The sequence below is a fragment of the Saccostrea cucullata genome, unplaced genomic scaffold, assembly GCF_032062105.1.
Source record: "Saccostrea cucullata isolate Sc308-1 unplaced genomic scaffold, CSIRO_AGI_Scuc_v1 ctg774, whole genome shotgun sequence".
NCBI lineage: Eukaryota > Metazoa > Mollusca > Bivalvia > Ostreida > Ostreidae > Saccostrea > Saccostrea cuccullata.
Window position 1 is genome coordinate 307,389 of NW_026929681.1, and position 26,939 is coordinate 334,327.

Below are 26,939 nucleotides of genomic sequence, written 5' to 3' on the forward strand. Positions count from 1 at the left end.
TTGAACGAGTTCCACTGAGACAACCATTTTTCGTCACAAGTACCTGCATAATGACGTCATTTTCACATTGTGGGCAAAACTTTATTCAGCATATGCTATTTATAGAACTTGTGTTTGCCCCAAATTTGTTTCTAATCTAAATTGTGGTTTTGTAGATAAAGAGATAGTTCGAGAACTTTTTGATCACCCCTCGTACTAGTAGGTACTAACACAAGGTCATTCATATCGATTTTATGTGTTTAATTTCTTTGTGTTTCATTAGTGATAATTAAACTTTTGATAGATATTATATTAAGTTATCTTCGGCAAACTTACAAACTCTTAATTTTTAACTTTGATGGTGCTCATTTTTCCTTACCTGGAATCAAAGAGTTTATATCAATACGTACACTATTTAACAACTGTTCGATAATAATACTAAATAAATTACTTCAAGCCATACTATAACACATTTCCTCTTTTAAAGGTGTTCATATTATTTGAAACATTTTGCAACTCTAATTCTCTTCTACGTTTAAAGATTGTTATGTCCCTCCATATTAAGAAGAGGTCTGGAAAACAAAATTCTGTGCTAAAAATAGACCACGTGCTGCTATCAATGAACTACTTTCATGGTTCTTTACACTCTTTTTGAAGACAACGATACCTTGTTTTGAACTTGAAATTATCATTTAAAAGTGCAAAATTTAGGCAATTTCTCAACAAATGGTTGTAGAGAGAACATTAATGCACAGTTTGCGTATTTTTTTGGATTTTTTAAGGCTCTGCTGAATTCTGTAGATGCGCAGTTCTAAGGAGCATATCAAAAGCATTTTTCTGCAAAAGTATAGATTATATATGCACAACATGCATTCAGTTATGCATATTTATTGTATCTTTATCATAAAGACTTAAAATTTGATCAAAATATCATGTATTTTAGCCATTTGAAGAAATGTTTACATTTTGTTCTCACTGCACTAAAGGTGGCCGTACATCCCCCTTAAACATCAGAGAAGGTTTTCGATTTCTTTTTATTCTTGAAATTTATCATTTGATCATTTGCAATGAAATCGAGCCAAAAAATATATACCGACCCAGGCATCCATTGTTGTTTGATAATATGTCCTAAAAGAATTCTTTTTAAAATTGAATTTCAGAATGTTCTTTATCTAAATATTAACAACATAAGTAAACCCATTATCTCTAGCAAATATTATGTTATTCTACAGGAAAGTTTTTACTCATTTCTCATGAGGACTTTGCTTGACCTTCTATCAATCGTTTAGACCTAATGAATCAATAATACATGTAAAACAATTTTCAGCAAGTCCGAACATTAACATCGAAACTCTAAGGTTAAAAATTACATTTGAAAAAAAAAAAATCATTTTTTTCGTAAACTTACGCAGATCACACCTATGTCCCTGGTATCCAGGTTTACATTCCTGACAAGCACCTGTCTCTATGTGACAATAACGACAATTGTCAGGACAGGGGAGGGAACACACTACTAAGTCAAAAACGTACTGACATTCCCATTTTTTACTGACAAACTTAGAAAATTACTGACAATGTGCTGTCGTTACTGTAAAACTTAGACAATTACTGACCTTTTTACTGCCGGTACTGATAAACTTAGAAAAGTGCTGACAATCTTAGTCGGTGCTGAAAAACTTAGACAATTACTGACCCGTTTACTGTCCCTGCTGAAAAACTTAGACAAGTGCTGACATTTACTGATAATTACTGTCCCTATTGTTCTCGCTCTCGAGGAGGCTGCAGAGGTGTGAAATTAACTTTTTTTTATTTTAACATAGATTATTATTCCATTTACTTGTTTTTCATATAATTTTTAACTATTATCCAGATGATATCTTTGAAAAAAAAGCTTCTTTGATCGATTTGTAGAAAATTTATTTTTAAAAAAATATTTTCAAGGGATGGGATAAAATTTCAAAACCTTCAAAAAGATAAGCAATTAAAAAAAACATAAATAAAAAATCTTCGTTTAGTAGTGAGATATGAAATTTGTTTAAAAAAAAAAATAAATAAAAAGCGGTGAGGCCGTGGGTGCCCCCTTTTGAGGAAAGGCGTTAACTTTGTTATAGTTTTCATATTATGTAAAACTTTTAATTATGTGGAGGCCGCCCAAGTTTGTTTTTGTGCAGTAAAACATACCTGAATCCAAGCATTTGCAAGAAGAAACAAAAATTAAAAGACAGACGGGAGATTAAATTTAAAAAAAGTGACTTTATATTTTATTTATTGGGCAGGAAGATTGGGGCTAAGGGCTTGTATTGATCATTGATCCTTTGACATTCATTGATTAAGTTACTGTCCGCATTATTCTTCTGAAACAATGTACATCTTTTAGCTGATTTTCGAATCTGGATTTTCTGGATCCCCACCTGAAAGTGTTATTTTAATTCAAATTCATGTAAAACTATGACATTTTATATTATCATCATTTGTCTAATATACATTCTCATGAAACAAAACTTTGATAGAACATATCGATGTTCTTTTCAAATAGAGTGTCGGTAGACGTTCACATGGATCTAGTTTCTTTTCAAATTTAAATGGGGGGGGGGGGGGCGTGCAAACTAAATGTAGAACGATGAACATGTATTTATTTATTTTACTAAAGTAAAACACACATTACCTGTCGTGTTTAAGTTTGTACTCTTTTTTATCTGTTTAGGTAAAAAAAAAAAAAATAAATTTAATTAATTTAATAAATCGACATTTCATTGCTTTGCACGGTATCGAAACCAGTTTCATGATTTTACAGTAACACTGTGCTTTATATTCGTCCAAAATTATTCAAGTCCTTTAGCTGGTATCCAGTCGAGTTACATAATCTTTCAACATACAATCGGAAACTCTGTGAAGTACCTGTGTGTAGAAGAAATCGCCTGAGCGTTCCGAGTGTGTTCGGTAGCGGGTAAAGAAGACAATAGGTGTCACTGCTGCATTATACAGAAGAGCACTCGCCGGATTTCACTGGAAGTTAGTTACGCAACATTACGGCGACAGGTAGACTCTTCTTCAACCCAGTTTGAATTTGAGAAATTCAACATCAAGACATAGTGATACGTAATATAAATATGGAATCTACAATCCTTCAACCTCTTCTTAGATTAAATATTTTTTTTTTTTAAATACCGACGTAAGATAAAATCAACGATTAATGAAAAAGAAGAATGATGTAAAAACCAACCGGGGAAAGGCACACACTTTTTAAAGATTTAAGCAAAAATAAATATATGAGAAGGGGTACACTACATCCAAAGTTTTGTAAAAATTACTGGTTCCTAATATTTTTGGTTTAAGTCGCGTTAGTGTGGGTGTGGGACAGTGAAGTGAGGAATTTGTTTGATTATCAAATCAAATAAAAAATAGTTCATAGTATATTTTCTTAACTTTTATCAGTAATTAAGAATAATTAAAAATCAAAAACAATTTATATGCAGCAATATCATGAGAGTGAAAAAATAATCAGCCAGAGTTTTAACTATATTTTAAACTTTGCCTGAGTCGATATTGATTTTTTGGAAAGAGAGAGAGGGGGAGAGAGGGAGAGAAAAATGAACGGTAACTCGACACGGAAAATAGTGGGCACCTACAGTTAGCGAATAATCTTAATCTTATGAAAAAGAAAGATGTTAATGAAACCTGAATCAAATAAATAATGATTACGGGTGTAAACTGATTAAATGGACAAAGAAATTTGCATCATTCAAAAAACTTAGAAAGCACATTTTTTATAAATCCTTTTCAAGTATACTAGATATTTTTTTTTTCATGTGACGTGTGTGTAGGGGGGGGGGGTGTTATACATGCATGCTAAAGGGTTCGAAATAAATATTTGTGAGCACTGGTTCGACAGACTGATGACTTCCAATTTTCACTACTTCGTGAAATATTTTAATAGACAAGTCCGCCTTCTGCCTTATTATTATGTTAATATCATAACACCACCTACGCCTACCTATTTTAATGAGATGAAATTTAATTTCGGCACATAAAATTGAATTAATTCCAATTCACCAATAGCTACATTGTACAGGGGGAAATGGAAGGTATGAAACATGTAATGTTTTTGTTTAATTGAATCATGATTAAAAAATACTTAAAGATTAAGTTTAAAAACTAAATCGTGATCTAACCCCCCCCCCCCCCCACCACCACCCCGGCAATGTGAATAAACGGAGCACTTGTCAAGTAATTTAAAGTGTCAATACTGTCTCATTCTCTCTCCGCCCCCCTCCCTCAAAGATACAGAGTCTGTATCTTTGAGGGAGGGGGGCGGAGAGAGAAGAAAAATATTGGAGAAAAATGGTGCTACTGCTAATATTAGTCTTACCGCTGACCTAGTAAATATACATATTTTTCGTACTAAGATTAATATAATTGCTAGTACATGAATTTTTATTACTAGTCTGATAAATATTTATTAGTCTCGGACTTACAGACATTTGGTATTTATGAACCCTGCGTAAGCGACCAACCAAACATTCATTTAGATATAATGTTTTAAGTGACAAAATTAACAAGGCATAGTACAAGTTTATATGTGGAACACTGTACTGTTGAATAGGGGAACTCCCGTATGAGCAAATGAAACCGGAAAATTAATCCTAAACAAGGGTATACAAGAAACATAACGAAGCAAGCGTCAAAAATCGGCCGCAAACAAATCAATTGTTCCTTTGAAGTTTCATGAAGCAATTATAGAAACTGAAATGTGTGATCTGTTTTTAAAATATCTTAAATATAATTTATCTGTTAATATATCCTCGTGACATTAAACACTTGCGTTCGATATTGCATGATTTTCTTCATATATAATACAACTGTACATGTTTAGTATTGCATGTATAGGCAAACTACCCCTGGTCCTCTGCGTCTCAACACTCAGTTTGGTACAAACGAACTCTGACGGAAGTTTGATGTTTAAGCAGTATTTACATTAAAAGTGAAAATCTTAAGTTTAAAGTTATCTACAACTAGAGATAGTTTTACTCTAATAAAAACACATCAAATATGTGGGGTTCCTTGCTCTCTCTTGGAGGAAAAATGTAAGAAACTCTCTCTAAATCCGCAACTGCATTTCTTTTCGAGGTGTAGCGGGAAAATTCTTGGCACTTTGTAAAATTCTGTCTTTTAATAAATGAACATTTAATCATATTTTCGAAAATTCTCCTAAGAAAATGTTTAAAATTATATATACATGTGTACACGTCATTTTAAAATAAATACGTGTAACAAATCCTGTTTAAATAGAGAAATTAGAATTGTTTATATATTTAACGCGGACTTTTCTTTAGCCTATGCCCAACACGTGTCCTAATATTCTCCGAACCTCAGTCATGTCAAAGTTTGTCAATCAGGATTGGATGAAATATTTACCCTATGTTTCTAAAAGATTTAATTTTATGATTATTGTGTGTTTTAGTGAAACATTTAGACACTCTTTTAAATATACTATTATATGAATGTTAAATATTTTTTTTTTATTTGTATTGCTTTAATTCCGCAGAAACGCATGCCGACTTCAAACTTTCATATCAAATGACCGACCGCCGTCTGGCGACCGGTAATAATTATATGACTTGTACAGATGCCCGAGAACATTAGGAAGCTGAATTTATAATACCTATCAGTAATTATTCAAAATTTAGAAGATTTCCTTTTTTAACAAGGGACATCTGTCCTGTTTGTGAAAAGAAAATTAATACAACTTTCTGATCGTGAAAACAAGGGGGGGGGGACTTTGCATTAAAGTCAGATATCTGTCTGAAAAGAAAAAAATAGATGAAAACTAACTTGATGCCAGGGATTTATCAGTGCTTTCTCAGGGGCCGAAATTCGGCCCCATTCCCAAATGAAAATGAGTTCACTTTTTCCCAATTTGGCAGTATTTTTTCCCAATCGCAGAACATTTTTTTTTAATTATCCTTGGAAAAACACAAAGTAAATTAGTCAGATTGTCTGTAATTTTCCTCAGTTTAACTCATTTAGCAAAGCTACAGTTGTAACACATGTTTAAAAACATCGCCAACTTTTATTCCGAATTTCCTCAGTTTTTTTCTGAAGTAGTGATATTGTGTATTTCTGTAGGTTTATATACTCATTTTGACTTGCTCAATTGATCTACGAGTGAATGGTAAGAACTTCTGGCATTATTTCAGATAGAAAGATATATCTTCAATGCATATTTTAGAAAATGTGCATTTAGTTTAAATTATTTTGTAGGAGGTTAATTATTATATTTCCCCAGGGACTTAAGGTCCCTGATCTCCCATGACCTAAATTGGAATTTCATGGCGCACAAATATACTACCTTAAGTTGTATAAAATGAATACTCATTGAATTTAAATTTACATAGCAACTTTATTAGTCTATTTTTCATACTTGATCTTGTATGGTGATTAATGAAGTTGGATCATATTTAATTGTCTGTAAATTGGTAGCCCAAATAAAAGCAGTAAATATATTGAACCTGAATAGTGAATACATGGTTTAAGCAACATATGTATTTTTCCCAATTTCATCAAAAAGCCGATAACTTTTTCCCAATTTCCAAAAAATGGCGTTTCCCAAAATAGGCTGATAAATCCCTGGATGCTTAACTAATTTTAATTGTTTAATTGAACAGGGATAGATATATTCAACACATTTTTAAACTTGATTTAAACATAGTTAATTTCAAATCATATTCTGAATTATTTTACAGATATCAATAATATTTAGATTTAAAAAGAAATAATAACTGCCTGGGATTTTTTTTCATCAAAAATTAAAATAAGACTGTTTTTAAATGCAAAATATAACACACAGTCATTTTAACACCACTGCAGCCTCCCCGAGAGCGAGAACAATAGGGACAGTAATTATCAGTAAATGTCAGCACTTGTCTAAGTTTTTCAGCAGGGACAGTAAACGGGTCAGTAATTGTCTAAGTTTTTCAGCACCGACTAAGATTGTCAGCACTTTTCTAAGTTTATCAGTACCGGCAGTAAAAAGGTCAGTAATTGTCTAAGTTTTACAGTAACGACAGCACATTGTCAGTAATTTTCTAAGTTTGTCAGTAAAAAATGGGAATGTCAGTACGTTTTTGACTTAGTAGTGACAGTCTGATCCATACACTCCTGGTTTCTTGCAACCTAAAAGAAAAACAGCAGTATTATGCCATTATACAGAGAAACCCATCTGGAAATACTAATTTTAACTTTATGATTCTGATTGTGTGCAGTTGACAATGATGTATTATTCAAAAGTTTGAAAACCTTCCTTATTCGACCTTAGTCAGGGGTAAAAAAATTGTACAGAGGAACTTCACTACATATGGGATGATAATATAAATTTTATCAATATATTTACATAAAAAGTTTTATTTTGTTTTCTCTGTAAAAAGGGTGTTGAGGAATAACATGGAAATAAGAAATCAAAACTTCCAGAAAAATCCTATCTTTATCAGGAAATCATGATTTAAACGTGATTATCAATTAGAAAGGAGCATAGACACGATGCATATGAATGAAATATGTAACATGGAAAGGCATTCGAATTCTGAAGTTCAAAAATTACATCAAATTGATTTGAAAAAAAAGTATCAATTATCAGGATACTTTCCTATATCTTCATATTTTGTAGTTGACTTTCAATTGAGGTACATGTTCAGGGCCTTGTCGTTTTAATTTGTAATTTATTTTTCAATACACAATGCACTCATATTGTAACTAGGTAAAGGACTTAATTAATCTTTCTCTTGGACAGAAATGTACTTTTTTTTGCAACAATTGCCAGTTTTCCTTAATCCAACATTTCTTTGAAAACCTACCGTATACTTCCACTTCACACAATTCATTGAAAGCATGTGGTGAAAAGTCACTGGTGTATTTTGAAACTTGTGGTCTAATGTTATAATAGATGACATACTGCCCATGTACAGGGCACGTTATGTTGACTACATCAGGTATTGTGGATTTGTTGTTATTCGTGTCGTGGAAACAGAGATGCCCATCATCTTTGTTTTTTGTGTTTGATATATAAACGTAAAATCCTAGAAATCTAGCGGTGAACCCATTAGAATCACCTGAAAAAGATGGAAAATTATAGTATGAAGAAGTAATTATACATGTATTTTTAATTTGTATAAAAACAGATGGGGTCTAGAAAAGATGATATATAACTCTCTCAAATAAGCAATACCACAAGTGCAAGTTCATAAGCTTTTACATAACTTTTAAATTCAACAGAACTTTAACAACATTTTAAGTAAATCTAATCAAATTTAAAAAATAGGACTGCAGATAGGAATTTGGAGAAATGGTGTTTATACTACTCGTTTACAAAACCGTCATATTTAGGCTGTAATAGAGGGAGATTTTATTAAGGTGTATATTAAGAAAGTAGAAAAAATGCATTTTTTTCACACTTGTTTTGTCGGAAAATGTGTCCGCCATTTTTTTATTTTTTCTTAAAGTTGCAACCGCTACTTAAAAAAAATATTTTAAGTTCTTTTTAAGGAAAGAACAAGGAATAAGTGTCTTATAATTTTGGTTATAAAATTAATCAGTGTGTGTATTACAAGTTGTCAGGGTTATTCTGTTGATTAATAGGTGCAATTGATTTAAATTCAAATAACGGTGACTTATTAATATCACTAAGAGTTGAAACCCCCTTTTTAATTCAAAAACGGTAAGTCCTTGCATTAGTGTGACCTACTAATCAATATAACACGATAATCTAGATCGGAGTTGTAAATTTATAAAGTCACACGCGTGGCGCACTGCTAAGTGGAATTGTTCGACAGTCTCGAATTTAGGAGTTCATCCTTACATAAACGCTGGTTCGAAATCAGTGTTGGACGAGGAGATCGGTCCTTTGGATGAATGTTTATAAACTAAGGTCCAATGTCACATTAGGTGAGTAAGTTTAAAGTGAGTAAGTTTAAAGCCCTCTGTCGACAAATAGTGGGTTCTACATTTGCGTGAAAAATTCTCGAGAGGGGCGGTGTGCAACACGCAATCGATCAATTGCATATTAAATCAAACAAATTCAAAACAATCATATAACTTTGATGTATGATAAGAAAAATACAAACCAATAGAATTTGTTTGTTGTTAAATATAAAAATTTGCAAAAAACTGAAACCTTTCGAGTTTGTCTTAGTGAATACGATCGTCTAAATATTAATGAGAAGTAAAACACGTTGGAAATATTTGGAAGATATACTGCACATAATTTCTCCATCCATACGGAGAATGTTAGAAGTCTCTTAAATGTGTTACATGTATGAATTTTAATTTTAAAATACATTCGACACGTGTCCAGCTTTTGGATCGATTGAATAATTTATGGATACCAAAAGAATGAAATAATATTTTGAATAAAATTATAAGTGTAAAGATAATAACCAATTGAACGAAATGAATGCCATATGTTTATATGTGTGCATTTGATACAACAGAACGAACTGTAATTACAAAGGTTGTTTTAATAATAATTTCATTACCCCATTGTTTATTTTCTGTCCGATAATATATCCGTATAGTATGAATGCTGTGAATGGACTTCAAGTTCACCCACCAGGTGGCGTTCTTCTCATAATTTGCTGATATGACGCACTGTCCCCCGAATGCTGACAGATTAGTCTTCAGACCATCAACAGCCTTACTGGAGTCGAATGTAGTGGCTTGAAGAGTGTTATGAAGATACAGAGGATTGCCCCGTTGGTTTATTAAACGCCACATTTTCTAAAAAAAAGAGAAAATTCTAATTAGATATTGCTAGGCTATGCTCAACCATATACACTGCACTGCACCAACTAAAAGATGAATTAATTCACAGTAACAAAACAAACATATCTGGATGGTTTTTTTTTTTTTTTTTATTTATTTATTTTTTTTTTGTAATTCAAATTGTATAAAAGTCGTTTTGTAGTACAAGTTGGTATTAACATTTCGTATAAAATTGTTTGCCAACCTATAAAAAATGCACCTTAATCCCACTCAATCATGATTAAAAAGACATATAATCTTTTTTCAAAAGTACATATTGTTTCTTGTCGAAAAAGTAGGATGCATAGCAACGTGTTGTTTTGCTGGAGTAATGGGCAGGTACATGTAAGCTCTTGCAGTGTATCTTGAGATAATGAAATTATTCAATTTGTCAAAGACCAGCTATATCTTTTTTCTACATTTTTTTACAGTAAAAATTGTTTGGAATTATATCAAATAATATCACACTTTCGATCTCTTATCACAATCGGCAGTTCAATATGCCATTTTGATTGGTCGATTGGTTAATCACTAATCCTGATTGACAGCTCTGTAAAGAAATACCGAAAGCGCGTTTACTTTCTGGGACCGCTACTGAATTCGGTTTTCGCTCTCTGGGTCTGCTTCGGATTTGCTTTGGGTAGCTTCGGGTTCGCTCGGGGTCCGCTACAGGTTCGCTAGAGGGTCAGCCCTAGCGGACCCTAAGCGAACCCAAAGCGGACTCAAAGAGCGAACTCGAGGTCAGCTCCTGGTTCGCATTCTGTTAGTTTGTGTTCGGTCGGTACTGTACTACGAGTTCTTATTAACATACTGATTTAAGGAATAACTGATTTCGAATTCATGATGTGATCAATCGATTGGCTTGCGTGATGATTTGCATAAACGCCGAAGGCATTTATGCAATAAATTATCAGTTATCAAGCAAGCCAATCGATTGATCAGTGTCATGAAATTGAAATATCTGAAAGTTATTCTTTATATTTACATGCTTTGATTCCGCCAATCCACGTGTTCCAAGCCTTGCTTCTGTCTAGCTGTTTGTCCCGCCCTGCACGTTTTTTTTTTTTTTTTTTTTTTTTTTTGAACCGCCCCAAAACATTAATGCGGAAATAAGGTACATTTTAAGGTTATTTTATCTCAGACAAAAACATTGGAAATGTAAATATTTTAATTTTAATGTTTCTCATTTTAGTAAATGTAAGTGATTAGATAAAAGGAAGCCAAAGAACATTGGTCGGGGTTATTGGTTTAAGCTATGAATGGGATGTGAATTAAAGCCGTATATATGATATCTTTGATACGTTCAAGTAAATCAGATTTTAAAAAGTTCATTCTATTTTGATTTATATGGAGATGGAATTTGTCTGAAAATTATATAATTTAAATAATTCTCGCTTCTTAGGTACAATCTCTGATTTATTTAGCGAGTTCACAAAAATAACATAATTATAGTGTCAAAAACAATTTGAAAATGAAATCGTAGGGTAAATAATGTGTAAAATCCATGACAATTTAATTTCTGTATCTATGACATCGTTAGAGCGTGCTCTAGAATAGCCAGATAATGAGTTGATCTTTACGTCGCAAGTTCAAATCCCATTGTGGGACGTGGAGGCCGGAAAAGACAGAATAAACTGAGGTTCCATGTCACAGTATGTAGCGGCAAGTGGTGGCGTCTTCATATTAGTAAAAAATTTTGAAAGGGACGTTAAACAATATAAAATTAATTATTCAATCTCTGACAAATTTTATGCATATTTACACTTCAATCTAGTAATTGGGGATTTACCAACGTCGTTGGTATTCATAAATATTAAAAATGATGTGAAATTCATCAAATTGCGTTCATAAATTTAAGCCAAATTGTATTTGTATTTTCATCTTGAATAGCCTTTTTAAAATTTGTGGCAATAAAAGAACTTATCATAGTCTATTTTTTTACCTCTCTTCACTTAAAAATATATCATTTCTCACTAAAAATTCAAATAGCAAAAATAATTATTCGAAAAAATTGTTATTTCTCTCTGATTATTAGCCGAATTGTTTAAATTATCGTTTAAATTCAGAAAATGGAATTAAAAAGATCTGTCTGTGCGGTTAATTTTTAAATGATACTAAAATAATGTTAATTTTAAAGTTAAATTGGGTTTTTGTTGGGGGGGGGGGGGCTTCCTCAATATATTTGATATATTTGCAAATTATGATGACAGATGTCGTGACAGTTATTTTAATATATTATTTAGGACCTGAATAAAATTTCTTCTGAGGTATTTGGGACAAATGCTGACTAATATTTTTCGTACAAATGGATAGTACAGTGCATTGACGACTGATTTTATTTCCAAATCATGACAAGGAATACACGGCGGTGTGACCGGACGGCAAGGGATGTTCACCCCTATATGGCACCTGATCCGACTTATGGTGTTTTAAAGGCCCGTATTTGCTCTGCTATTTTTTTTATTGCTCTATGGGATTTTCCTCTTGTATACTGTGTGTTATCTTCATATATTTCTCTGCACAAAATCATTCTGTGTACAGACTGCATCTAAAAATATGATTTCAAACTTAAAAATATAGCAAATACTTCTGAAGAGAAAAAAAATGGATTTCCTTCTTCTAAACCCACCCCCTCCCAAAAAATATAGTTCCTCACTAAATGATTTTTGTTATTTCATATCATTATGAGGTTTTGATGGAATATCTTTAAATAAGCATTATAGAATGCAAATATATTGTAAGAATGAAACTATATGTATTTTGAGATCTCCAGACAAAAACCTCGTGAAAAGCTGAGGAGCGAATCTCTTTCTGTACTTATCCACTTCAGACATCTCATTTTGACAGTTAACTTTAATTTATATAAAAAAAATCATTATATTATACTAATCAATAAAAGTTACCTTCATCGACCTAAATGAGGTAATAATCTGAAGGAATATTTGTAAAAAATATTAACATACTGCATAATCCCTATTAACCGCTTTGGGCGCTTAGAAAATTGTAAAAAGGGGGCGGTTATTTTGGTATTCTTTTTATAATATTTAATGTCATATTTTAACTTCAAAAAATCTTTCAAAAAAAAAAAAAAAAATAGACAAGGAACCACTGAAAGCCGGTAAAACTCAAATCAGCATTAACGGTCACAAATACATAATTTGAAGATAGTTATTCCCTAATTTAACTTTACTTAAAGTGAAGATAATCCACGAAATTATGCTAAATTATTCATTTTCCACTGAAAATTTGGAAAATAGACAAGTTAAATTTTCACTTTCTTTAATATTTTGATACGATTCTTGTTGACTTTAATCACTGTACAGGGTGCCCTTACTTCTTGAAAATTGTAAAAGACCTAAGGGGGTACTTATAGGGGCAGGGGCGGTTAAAAGGGATTAAACGGTATTCATTTTACATTTTTTAAAAATGAAAATTCATCAATAATTTTCAAAGACTTAAATGTACGTGTGTGATCCTGACAAAAAATACTATAGTTAACTACAGTTAACTATAGTTATAACTTTGACACTTTAAAAAAATTGATTGACTTTAGTGATAACTTTGACACTTTGAAAAACTTGGCGAAAACTTTTACACATTGTAAGACTTTGGCGAAAACTTTGACACTTTGAAAAACTTTGGCGAAAACTTTGACACTTTGAAAAACTTTGGCGAAAAATTTGACACTTTAAAAAACTTTCGCGAAAACTTTGACACTTTGAAAAACTTTGACGAAAACTTTGATACTTTGAAAAACTTTGACGAAAACTTTGATACTTTGAAAAACTTTGACGAAAACTTTGACACTTTGAAAAACTTTGGCGAAAACTATAGTTAACTATATTTTATTTGTTAGGGACTTAGCCCCTTCAAAAAGGGCAGCATCTAAAAAGAATCTTATATACAGTACCGCCCGGACCCAATCTAACACCAGAGAGAACCCTAAGCAGACCTCGGGTTCGCTTCACGGGTTTGCTCGGGTTTCGCTTCGGGTTCGCTTTCAGACATATTGGACCGCACTGGGTGCGCTTTGGATGCGCTCCGGGTTCGCTACGCGTTCGCTCGGGGTCAGCTCTGGGTTCGCAAAAGCCAACCCGGCGTTTGCTTTCAGCGACCGCGTTACGCACTGATGCGTGAAGCGGACCCCGCTTTAATCTCGCCGCCAGTAAGCATTTCTTTCTGTCATCAAAAGAACATTCAACTTTGAAATTATATTTTATTCTACACGTATTTATAAAATATCCATACGTACATTGTAAGGAAGTACAGTATATAATGAGAAAAAAAAACATAATGTTTGTAAGTCTCTTTTTTAAAATAATTATCTGAAATGGAGAGAGTTTGATAAAAATAGAGAGAAAAAAATGTATTTATTTTCTTTATTGGTCTTTTTATATTTTCTATATTTTTGTTTACAAAATGTTCCAAAAAAAACCAATAGAACAGTGAAATATAAACAAAAGAATAAGAAGAAAATTTCCATGAAGACGTGACAACATTTGATATGATTTCTTTTTCTTGTATAAGTTTGTTTGCCTCTGAATTTTGAATGTCAGTTAAAGTAGGATAAACAAGAAATTAAAAATTTTTAAGGGTCTTGATATTTTTGTTTTGTTTTTTTTTTTGCAAATATTTAAATAAAATTAATAGATTATACTGCAACTTTTTAACAGAAATTTAACAAAAGGTTTTTTTTTAATCAACCAATTCAAAGGAACAATAATATTTTCAACAGCAAGTTAAAAATAGATCGCCCAAAACAGAACAGGGAAGTTTTTCAAATGAACGGAAATGTGAGAACTCAAAGTAATTGTTATATACTCCTTTATTCATTTTGTTTTTGGTGAGCAGCTTCCTGCTTTTTTGTTTATGACCGACTGAATAAGAAAAAAATGCTCTTATTACACCTTATCATGTAAGGTTTATGAATAATAGTGTCACATATACTTTTACCCCATTAGTTTGTTCTCTGTCAAGTTTACTAATGTTAAATTTGAAAAAAGGGAATATAAAGTTACAAAAAACCGGACCGTTGAAATAAAATCGCACATTAACAATAGCATAAACTGAATGATTTCCATATTTAAATTGAAAAAGAAATTCAGTTCCTGTCCAAATTAAACTAAAATTAAAAATAAAATGCACTAAACAGGGAAAACATTCTGAGGTCCTAAACTATATTCATTTTTTTTTTCTCATTAAGGATTCAGCCGTGCTTGCTTTCTGTATTCAAATACAAAATCCCTGTAATTAAGTGGAGTGACAAAAACAAACAACTTGAGGATTTTTTTTATTATTTTGATACATATATTCCGACGACACGCTTTTCAATTATTTATGTTTAATATCTCTTCATAAAATATAATATATCAATGATCCATCCTCTTTCTCATTTCATATTCTAGAGAAATAAATAGCAGCAAGAGTTGTAAAAGTGAGGATTAGGAAGGTTACCAAGAATAATATACATAGTGAACCACCTTCTTGTATCTTGCGAAAATGTACAATGCATTGTATACTTTATGTTTTGAGCGGCAACCCCCCCCAAAAAAACAAACAAACAAACAAAACAAAGGAAAAAAACAACACTGCAAAATTTTGGAAGAACTATACATTACTTCGGAACATGTCGTTTGACTGTATGAAATAAACAATTGATTAAAATTTTACGAGATATTAAATTCCTATATTTCCCTTTTTCTCTATGTTTAAATCTAATTTCTATTCTGCATTGAACTTACCATATCCATGGCTACATCTAATTTCAATTATCATAAACCACAGCAATGTGCTGAGGAACATCTTGGCAAAAGGTTCCCTCAATTCAGACAAGGATATTGCTTTCACAACACAAAACAGTGACTTTAATGATAAAACTTCCTGTTAAGTCAACTGATTCTTTTTGTTTCAATACTCTATCAATTGGTTATCATAACTAAGCAGTACAGAGTCCCAGTTGTTCCCTGTTGTATACTAAAAATAGAAAGGGGAAGAATATTGCAATCTTAAGAGAAGCTATCATATTTTCACACTGAGCGCATCTTAAGACTTCTAGACAATTGGTGTATAATAACTAACACAAAATAATAAACTTGCTTTTGAAATCCTGGACATTAAAGACATTGATTTGTTGTTGGTTTCTTCTTTGTGTTTGGCTTAATGATTATTTGTTTTCTTTTTTGTTGTTGTTGTCGTTTTTTTCTTGTTTTTATTTTTGTTTTTTGTTTTGTTTTGGTTTTTTTTTTTACCTCTGATGTTTAGAATTATCGGGAACTTAAGATAGAGTATAATAAAATTAAATGAAATATATAATAGGATCACTATTTCATTTATTATCAAAAATATATTTAACTGTGGCTGAAAGGTGTCCTTTAATTGAATGAAATATTAATTTCAATCTAAATTGTATTGGTTGTCTATGTCACAATAACTTACATCAAAACGTATTAATCCGCTTGACGTAACCTTTTAAATAAGATCAATTTGAAAGGGATTTTACACATGTATGGGAGAAATTGCATTGTTTTCTATCCTATTCTATATTGTATTATGATTGAAGTTAAATCAAGGTGTGATTCAATTAGCAACCAATGTAATAGGATAACCTGGGTTGAAGTTGTTTATTCTTTTTATAAATTGCATTGCAGACTTTTGTAATACCAATCTGACTTAAACTTCCTTCCAAAGAGTGCCCATAGACTAAAGGGTCTTTTGTATAAAAAAAAAAGATGGTCCGTTTAATGTGGTCACAATCTTAAAGTTTTCTTAAAATAGTTATTATATTCATTTTTCAAATGAATTTGTTAAATTGATTCCTATGTAATACAAGTAGATGTATGTTAAATGTACTTATTATAACATCGCTTACATTTTTTTTATTATTTTGAAACGTTGATATGCATCGAACAAACACCATCAAAATAGATGTATATGTATTCTAATAGATTATTTTTTATTAATGTGCTTTTTGAGCTATTATCCTAAATTTTGGAGATTTTAATAAGAATTTGTCTGTACAACAAGCTAAGGTGCCTTTATTAATAATATGGACTAGTATGTTTAAGAAGATAAACTTAAGGAGGCCGAGCCTAATTATTTCTGCTCTAGGGATTTTGATATTTTTTTGATAATTATTTTTTTCTTTTTGTTAAATCAATTGTTTTAAGATTAAAAAAAAATAAAGTCGTCAAATCTTATTATTGGACCCTATGAGAATTAGTTGGAAAAGCGCCAAGTTATCACATTTTTTCCCGTATTTATGCATATTTCTGACCTAGGGAATTTTTTTTTTCATTTAAGTAGATGAAAGTTATTGTAATAAGTCACCAAATTTTGAAATTTCAAAAGAAAATCGCCATCTTCTTTGCCATGTTTAGTCATGTTTAAATTGCTTGTATGTTTCTTAAGATGTTAGGTCATCAGTTTTAGTATAGTATCTATGAACGTCTTGAACATATTAGCGAGTCCTGAGTCATTCTTCATCGTCACGCGTTGCTTACGGAATCCAGAAATGGTGACCTCGTTCGAGTCATTTTTGCGTTTTTTCTTAATTATTGTCGTAAAATCACATTTTCAGACCAGTACGAGTTAAAGATAATGTAAATTTTGTATTAAGGATAAATAACACAAACAAACTTTTTTTCAGAAATAAGCATTATTTCTCATAGATTTACATTTAAATTGGTAACCTGAATAATGTTTACCAAGTAGAGTGGGAAAATTATATAAGAATTTGTCATAAAGTTAAAAAATTATGCAAAAATGTGTATGGAATTATAAAGAAGGCAAAACAAAATCTCATATCTAAGCACCAAGGAAAACCTACGATTTCTTTTTAATTCAGGGATTTATTATTTATGTCATTTTAAATCGAAATCAGTCAAAAAATATATATCAAGCCGTGCATCCATTTTTTGTTTGTGGTAAGTACCCTTAAAATCAAAATATTTGGCAGAGGTGTACAGTTGCACAAATGACTGCATGGAATTAAAAAGCTGCGCAAAGTCATGCGCACTCAAATAAGACTCGGACTCATTCATATTTTTTTTTCTCAACACGGTTCATGTTGTAGCTCCACCTTAGCCTTCGAAACACGAGCCATTTTTATTTTTATTTTCCCTATATTAGGAAGCTTTCGACTAATTCTAATATTTTCTGATAAAGTCTTCCTTGCGAAAAAGAAATGTTTTCCCCAATTTATTCCAATTGAAAATGTATTTCCCTACCATATCATATCCTAGGGGATAATGAACTGAAATATTAGTCTACGCTACTTCAATACATTTTAGTTTCATTTCTGCTCCATTACATGTAAATCTCGAAAATAGATTTGTTTGTTTAACTTCCCTTTGAAATTCATCACTCTTTGAGGGGCACTTCTTTCCACTAGAAGACTTTAGATTGACATATGCTTGCCACTTACGGCATCTGAGAATTTTGTGCCAGCACGCATTGGGGCGCATGGTTTCCGTTCATCTTTTTTTTATCTGAAGGACCTGTATTCATTTAACAATATAGAGTCCATGCACTCCTGCCAATATGAATACATAATAAACATTTATGTTCTCAGCTCTTTATAATGCTTGAAGTTTTGATTTCCAGTAATTTTTTTTTTATCTATCGTTTTTTCTTCCTTTATTTTTTGTATTTTCTTTTGATTTCATTGCCATAAGTAGGTATGAAGGTCAACATATTTAGTATTTGAATTATGCACAACATGTTTTCCTTCTTTTTTTACTTTGTCCTTCAGTTAAAGCTTAGGAAAATAATTTTAATATTTTGTATTAATCCGATTTTTTTTTATTTATACTTACGTGTTTTGCATTTAGATCCATAAACACCGACGTCACATCCTTTCATACAGGTTCCGTCGACATGGTTACAAGTCTCACCATTACTACACTTTCCCCACCTTTATGACATTTTCTCAATACAAAAGTGGCCAACAGACTAACATGAAACAACAGTGTTAACCGAAATCATTTTATTTTCAGTATCCAATGAATGCATTTCAGTTTTGATAAATCTATGTTTTATAAATTAAAAGCCTTCATTTTTTTTTTATTTCCTCGGCGATTCAGAATAAATATTTGAACTCCAAAAATAATGCTACCGTAGACTCTGATTACTGTATTTTATTGTCATATTGTATTGTGGATACATGTATGTAACTCAATATTTACAACAGCCAGTAATGAATATCAACAGTCCGTATGTATAGAAAATATGCATCTTAGAATATTCTTATTGATGAAATATTTTCTTCTTTTTTTTCTTTAATTTAACAAAATATAGTCGCATAAAAAGTGAATGGGATTGAGCAGCAGGCAGTTTGCATTGCTTATAGATTTTTTTGGAGCTCAAATAATTTTCCTGACACACATATTGAACATTAAGGGAGACAATATCTCAAAGCCAAAAGAAGTATTTTTTTTTTAAGCTTTGCTAATTCCCTGATCTAAGCAAAAAAATTATAGACAGGACAGGTTAGCATTCTAAAAATAACCTGTCTTGTACTTACACAGTTCACACCTGTGTCCCTGATACCCAGGTTTACATCCCTGACAAGCACCTGTCTCTATGTGACAATTAGGAAGGAGACAATTCTGAGGACAGGGGAGAGAACAGTCTGGTTCATAGTGTCCTGTATACTTGCAACCTGCAAAAGAAAATAAATAATCCTGTAAACTTATGGTACTTTGAATATGTATATCTTTTAGATTTACTTTGTATGCACACGGCAAAATGGTACATTGTTAATCATCTGATGATGTAAAACATGTTTGTAAAGATGATTTGCTTTATTTTAAGACGTCATTGTAAAACTGTTGCACATTTTCTGGACTAAAAACATTGAGGTGAAATCAATAAATTATTTCCTATGAATCTTATTATGGTATACACTTTTAATAGCATAATTCACGGTCTTATATATTTTCCTGTTGAAAAATTATTGAATGCAAAAGCACACTATGTAAGGATATTGAATGCCTTACTGTATCCTTTTGTGAAACAAATTGTATGTATGACAAACCATATCGCTGTGCCTGCGAAATTTTTTTTTTCCAAAGTTCCATCGCAAAAAGCAGCTATTTCCTTTTTTTTTTTTTTTTGATTTATCAGCATTTGTTTTGTATAATCATTAAAAACGTATTTAAGCAAAAAAGAAGGAAATAAGTGCGAAACACAATTATCTATAAACAGATGTGAAATAGTGAGAGAACCACTCACGTATTAAGTATGTCTACTTCAAAACACTTCAGAGACAAATTTGAATTCCCTTTTCTAGTGTAACCATGTAGAGTTTAGTGAAATTTGATTTTAAGTGAATAAAGAAATAATTATAATAAATCAAAACCATGACATGTTAAAATATCAAGTGTACTTATCAACAGTTTTGAGTTTAATCAAATAAGGTGATCGTTGAGGAATTGGAAAACATTTTTATATACATGTTAATAATCCAGTATATGCGTGTACATGTTTTCTGAACACTTAATTCCATGCTTAAGTAAAGCTTTAGACAATGACCTTTCTTAATGAAATTGACTTGAAGAATGATATTTTTATGAAAAAAAGCAAATTAAATATCATTGTCAGTTGCGTGATTAAGAACTTTTGAAATCTTGGAAGGGTAGAGACAAAAAGCAGAAAATTAAATTAGTGACTTTTCTCTTATGTCAAATACTTGATTCCTGAAGTGTACTCCACAATATTCATTTTTTATCAAATATGCTAATTTATATAAATGATGTGTAATGCATACCATTTTTAAGATGCTTTTTTTAAATTTATGTGACAGATAAGACCAAGGCAGTGATTTTTAAAAGCATTAGTTCTTGGTGTATAATCTGCAACAGTGCAAACTCTTAATTTAACTAATATGAAAATTGTTACCATTGAGCTCAGGAGATTCCTCATGCACTAAGAGAATCCAAGTATCAAACCTCCACATATCAACATATACTTGCCTTCTATGTGTTGACATTTCACCCTACATGTAACTGAAGGATATATACGAGATTTAACGTCTGAATTGAGAATGTTTCAATTACACAGAGATGTTCCCATATACTTCATTCTTACAGATTATCCCTTCAAACCTTCGTTTAATTTAGAACAAAATGTGCTGGCCATGTGTCTAGTTGCAAAATGTAGTATCCATTTGTTCACCTTAGATATAGAAATGTCTTAGTTGGAGTAGTGTAATACTCTACTTTTCATTACAATTGTCGACCATGAATCGAGAAAAAAATTCAGTCAATATTGATGTGTTTTTATATTTGTACAAGTCTTGAATTCATGTGTTATTTTAAAATCAAGCTATTGATTGATTGATTTTGTATTCTTAAACGTCCCTCTCGAGAATTTTTCACTCATATGGAGACGTCACCGTCTGCCAGTGAAGGGCTTCAAATTTTGACCTTTACTCGGCACTCAGGACCATTGAGTAGTGAGGATCTTTATCGTGCCAACGCCTGCCGCTGACACGGGGCCTCGGCTTTTAAGGTCTCATCCGAAGGACCTGCAACTTTCACTTCAAAGTGCCGAGCGCATGGCGAAGGAAGAGTTGCTACCCTTTTTAACGACTAGGTCAGTCGCGGCCGAGATACGAACTCACGACCTCCCGATCACGGAGCGAGCGCTCTACCGAGTGAAAAATCAAGCTATCTTTAATTTTAAGTTTTTGTTTACTTTATCACTTTCTTGAGATTTATCATGCTCCTAAACAGCTTATGTATGATTGCACATATATTCTATAATAATCAAATTATTTTGTTTATTCAGTAGTTCAAAGAATACAAGACAGATTCCTTTTAACATCGTCGCCCGCGTGGTGCAGTGGTAAGAGCGCCTGTTCTAGAGTCGCGAAGTAAGGAGTAGATTCTTATATTGCGGGTTCGAATCCCATTGTAGGGAAGTGGAGACCGGTCCTTCGGATGGAATCGTATAAACCGAGGTCCCGTGTCGCAGTAGGTGCTGACACGAAAAAGACCCCTCCCTGCTCAATGGCCCTGATTGTCCAGTAAAGGACAAAATTTGCAGCTCTCCACAGGCAATTGGTGGCGTCTCCATATTGTGTACTCTACATAAAATAGAATGTCATTTCATTGTATAATGTCCAACATATGAAACTTTATGGAGGAAATATTTTTAAAAATAGTATCATCAAAATAGTAGTGTACATAAATTAATACAATTTTAAATTGGTGTTCAAAATGTAAGGGACTTAAAAGGTCTGGGGATTTTTTTAAGAGAAGCATATAATTTATTGGAATGTAAAACAAAGAACTATATGCGGTATATTGCATATGTTTGCCCCCACAAAAGTCAAATTTTGAAAACTTTCTGATATGTGCTGAATTCAATAAATTGTAAGAGAAATATAAGTTAACAGAAAATATTATAGTTCCAGAGCAGTGTATTCACAATTTCTGATTTTATGACGTCACAAACTAGTCCGATTTTATATCCTTTTTCAGAAAGAGGACAAAATGGACAAAATTTCAACAATTTAAGCTTTAAAATTTATAGAGCGCATGTGTGTTCAGGAACAATATTGACATATTTCATTGATATTATCATTCTACACATTATATCAAAATATTTATCCTGAACACACATGCGCTCGGTGACTTTTATTTAAAATATCGACGAAATATGTACATTTTTCTGCAAAATTCATAAAAAACTGAAATTTACGTCATATTTGTGACGTCATTACGTACATATGACGTCATTACTTATGAAATTATTCAGTGCTTTGAAGTCAGCATATACTCCCCTGCTTGAGGACTAAATTAAATATTACTCCGTCAAAGTTTGATTTTGGGGGGCAAATGTTGGTTAATACCGCATATAGTTCTTTATTATAATAAAGATTGATATTGATTAACTATTATGATATTTCAATAATATGTATGTATAGATATGAAGATTTATCAATAATTGTGTAAATACTTTGTAATATATAATTACATGGCAATTATGTATATTGTATATTATTAATATGTTAATCAGATATATCTGTTGATATAAGGTTTAAAAGAATTGAAATTGAAAAGGAAATCTCGAGAGGGACGTTAGTCAATATACAATCAATCAATCAAACTTTTAACATCTGTAAACAGGTAAAGAGGACTCAACATGATAACCCGACAACAAAAAGCAAATTCATAAAAAAAAACCCTTATTTTCTATGATGAGTTTTCACAATCATTTTTACCAAATATTGGTAAAGGGTTGCTTTGCCTGATTTGTTCACCCTTCAAAACGCAAAAGCAATTTAACATAGATTGACAATCCTGAAGAGACAATTAAGCTTAAGATAAACTTTGTTTAAATTGTCTCCTTTTGAAAGAAGTCTAAAATGGGTATTTCACACATTATATTTTGTTTAAGTTGTCTTCTTTTGGAAGAAGTCTACAATGGGTATTTTCGACAACGACGAATATCTCCATGTATATAGAAAGAGGAAGTAAAAGTAATGCGCTACAACAAAAGCTCTAATTGCACTTAAGATTGTGTACGGACACCATAAACACACTAGATGTAAGTACTTAAAATACCCTTTACCAAAGTGTCAATCTCTTACAAGCCGAGAGTCAGATGTGATGATTCTGAATTGTTTATAGCTATTACAGTGTAGGTAGGACATTGTAGTGAAATGACCTTTCAGAACTTATAGCTATTTTTCTAAAAGAAAATAATAATAACTCCCAGTCTCTCTAGCATAAAAAAGTTTGTTAATGTGTTTGAAACCCTAAATAACATAATGTGATACGAGGCAGGGGATTAATCGTATGGACACCAGACCAATATTTGTAGTCTCTACGAATCTCTCTGCATGAGATTAGGACATTGATGTTTTAACCGTGCCGTTGGAGAATTAAACTAAAGGAGGGGAGGGGGAATCAAAGGGTCACTGAAAAATTCTGACAATTGATCATATTTTTGATTTTTTTAGTTCAAAATAAATCAATCTTCTGACTATCTCAATCTGCGCTGCTTTATTTATGCCATAAATATTAACCATTTCAATTTCCACTGCTCTTTATATTCAATAGATATTAAATAGAAATATGTTTTCAGTATACAGTGATGAATTTTATTAATATCGCATTTATATAAATGTTTAGCCAAAAATTTAATATTTATCTCATTTTCTTTTTGTGAAAAAGTACATAAAGAATGATTTTTATTTAAGATTTATTTAAGATAAAAGATAACTATTTTTTAAACATTCTTTATGAATCGGAAATGATACCCCTTGAGTCGCTTTTTTTCTATTTACTTGAGCGTTTCAATGACACATAAAAAAAACTCAATATGCATTCGATGAAAACCAAATCATGTTATTTACAGAAAAAAAAACAAGTTAACAATGCAATTAACCCTAAAAACTCGATTCAAAAAAATATCGTGATCTTTATATCATAATTAATTTTTAAATTCTTTCAATTATTTTTAGTCGACGCTATGGGATTATAAAATCTTGCGAGAATTTTCCAAAAAAAAAAAAATAGTCACAAATGCAAGGTAAGCTTGATATGTTATCTACATATCTCTGGATGCATTTTTGCGAAAAAGGAGCAATGATTTCTATGTTACATAAAAGGTCCAAGCTTTTTTAATACGTGAGAAACCTTATGAATTTTGAGAATTGGCACCTCGTGAATTTACCCCTTTGTTGCTCAGTTATAAATCTATTTAGATAATAAAGATCAAAGTACCTTTATTGTCCTCATTTCAATCATACAATCATACATGTATGAAAGAGGTCAACAACAACAAAAATGGCATTGGTAGAACAATAAAAAATAATAATAATAAAAAAAGAGCCAATATTTTCATTTCAAGAAAACGAGATATTTATGAACTTTGATTATCAATCAAAAATTACTTGGACGGTAAATGATCAGGATAACAGACTGTAGTACGGTAAATATTTTATTTATAACATTAGACTGATTCGGATGCATGTTGTTAAAGGTCTCTTTCGAGAATTTTTACATGTAGGTCGATGGAAGGCTTTAGATTCATTTCCTATACTCGGTACTCAGGGTCATTGAGAAACGAGGGGTCTTTATCATGACAACGCTTGCATTGACACGGAATCTCGGTTTTTAAGATCTAAAAGAACCTGCAAATTCAAAAGCCGAGTGCATGGCGAAGGAACAGTTGCTACCCCTTTTTGTCAACTAAGATCAGTTGCAGCCGAGATTCGAACTCACTAAATATATATTAAGGTGTGTCATTCGTAAAAGTGGTTAAATGAACAATTTTTTTAGGAGTACGTTTTAGATAAGTATTTTAAGGTAAAGCATAATTCAAAATCGAAAAAAAAATGTCATTGTGCATTTAAATGTGAATCCGTACAATTAATTAGACCTTTTTACACAATACTTGTATCTCTTTGGTTGATCAATTTAATCTTTAATATTCTATTTTTGATGTAAACATGGGAATAAATATAATATTATTTTTCAGAAAATAATTTGAACGTTGTAATAATGTGTATCATTGCACACAGCATGAAAATCAATACGGATAAATTATGATATGTTCATTTTTCACTGAAATGAGTGATTTTTCAGACATTACGCCTGTACGAAATAAATAAATTTTTGAAACATTTCCTGTATCAAACTTTCGATAAACAACTCTAAAATTGTTTAAAGCTGCTTAATGCCGAGTCTTTAATATTTTCGGCAGATTCAAAAGACAGGAAAAAGTTGGAAAAAAAGTGTTAACATCAGCAAAAAAGTCCCTTTCTCAAAATGATAGACTGTTGTTCTAAATAATAAAGAGTTACTCCTCTTTCTTCACAAACAAATAAATTTGTGGCTTTTATATTTTTAAATGTCAAAAAACTATATTGGTTACAGGATTTTACAAAATTTATTGGGTACAATGCGAGAATGAGAAATCTCAATCATGAGGGAGATAGGATATATATGCATTCAGCATATGGGATGGGGTAATCGTAATCAATAATCGTAATCAGCTGTAATCGATTGCAGTTTGAGTAATCAGCAATTATCCTTTTGCCTAATTACAAGTAATCGTAATTTAATCAATTGCTGTCATTAAAAGTCTTGATTACTTTTTGATTACTCTATGATTACAATGTTTTAAAAAAGTTCATAAAAGGATGGTCTTAAATCATATTCAGTGAATATTTTTCAGTGTGCAAATTTTTTTATAAGAAAAAAAATTTGACTAAAAATATAGGCTATATTTATAGCTATAACTTTTATTGCCTTCAGAAATTCCTCTTTATGAGTTTCATTGGCCAGGCAATTAGTAAATTCTCTCATTTCCTAATTATATTCAGTTTTCATTTCAAAATACGTTTGCATCCAAGCAATTAGTCTTCTGTGGCCTTATATGAATACTGAGGAAAATTTCTACAGGATCATTTTGAATTTTGACTGTTTTTTGTTTCAATTCATATGTATGAAATGCAATTTTCCCCTCTTAAACAGAGTAAATCTTTAAATATACAAGTATTTTGTTTCATCCAATATATCTTTCTGATGTGTATTCTAAGAATCATAACTTTGTTTGATTTACTAAAATAAGGGAATTATTTAGCATTAAAATACATGCGTACTTTAGAAGGGTTAGCTAAGGTAATAACATTAGTGAACTAATTATGCTTGTCCGGTCAGAGTGTTTATATTCTTAGACTAGTAAAAACATCCAACGATTGGCAGTTTAATTGAAAGATCCATCACTCATATCGAAATTGTCAATTATATATGTACACAACATATTCTCTATTTAATCCCTTTTAAAATAACTATAATAATGTCTCATTTTATTGAAAAATTAGAAATATGTTTGTTTTCCTCAACAATAACATATATATTTATAAGTACATTTATATATGATAAAAGGAAGATGATCAGATGAGCCATCTTATTATCATCTAGATAAATACACGTAACCAAACTTTGTCATATCTATACCTAAAAATTTGAATGATGATTTTAAAAAAAAAAACAAACATTTATCTTTTTTTTTTTTTTTAAAATAATGTTATCTTTAGTAATCACAAGTAAATTTGAATCATGATGATGGAAAAGTAATGAGATGTAATCGATTACTTTTAAGAATGGTTGTAATCAGCTTGTAATCGATTTTCTTTTAAATCTAAAGTCATT

At 31.3% G+C, this 26,939-nt stretch overlaps 1 protein-coding gene across 1 annotated transcript in view; it reads right to left on the reverse strand.

The window, feature by feature from the left end:
- LOC134281780 (receptor-type tyrosine-protein phosphatase T-like) overlaps window positions 1–18,620 on the reverse strand; it is a 39,158-nt gene extending 20,538 nt beyond the window's left edge. Inside the window, exons 1-5 of the mRNA XM_062764208.1 lie at window positions 18,585–18,620; window positions 9,507–9,747; window positions 7,830–8,084; window positions 7,120–7,152; window positions 1,388–1,489 (exon numbers count right to left, since the gene is read on the reverse strand). Coding sequence (XP_062620192.1) covers window positions 1,388–1,489; window positions 7,120–7,152; window positions 7,830–8,084; window positions 9,507–9,747; window positions 18,585–18,605 — 652 coding nt within the window. The 5' untranslated portion in view covers window positions 18,606–18,620. The remainder of the gene's footprint in view (window positions 1–1,387; window positions 1,490–7,119; window positions 7,153–7,829; window positions 8,085–9,506; window positions 9,748–18,584) is intronic.
- Between the last annotated feature and the right edge of the window lie 8,319 nt (window positions 18,621–26,939).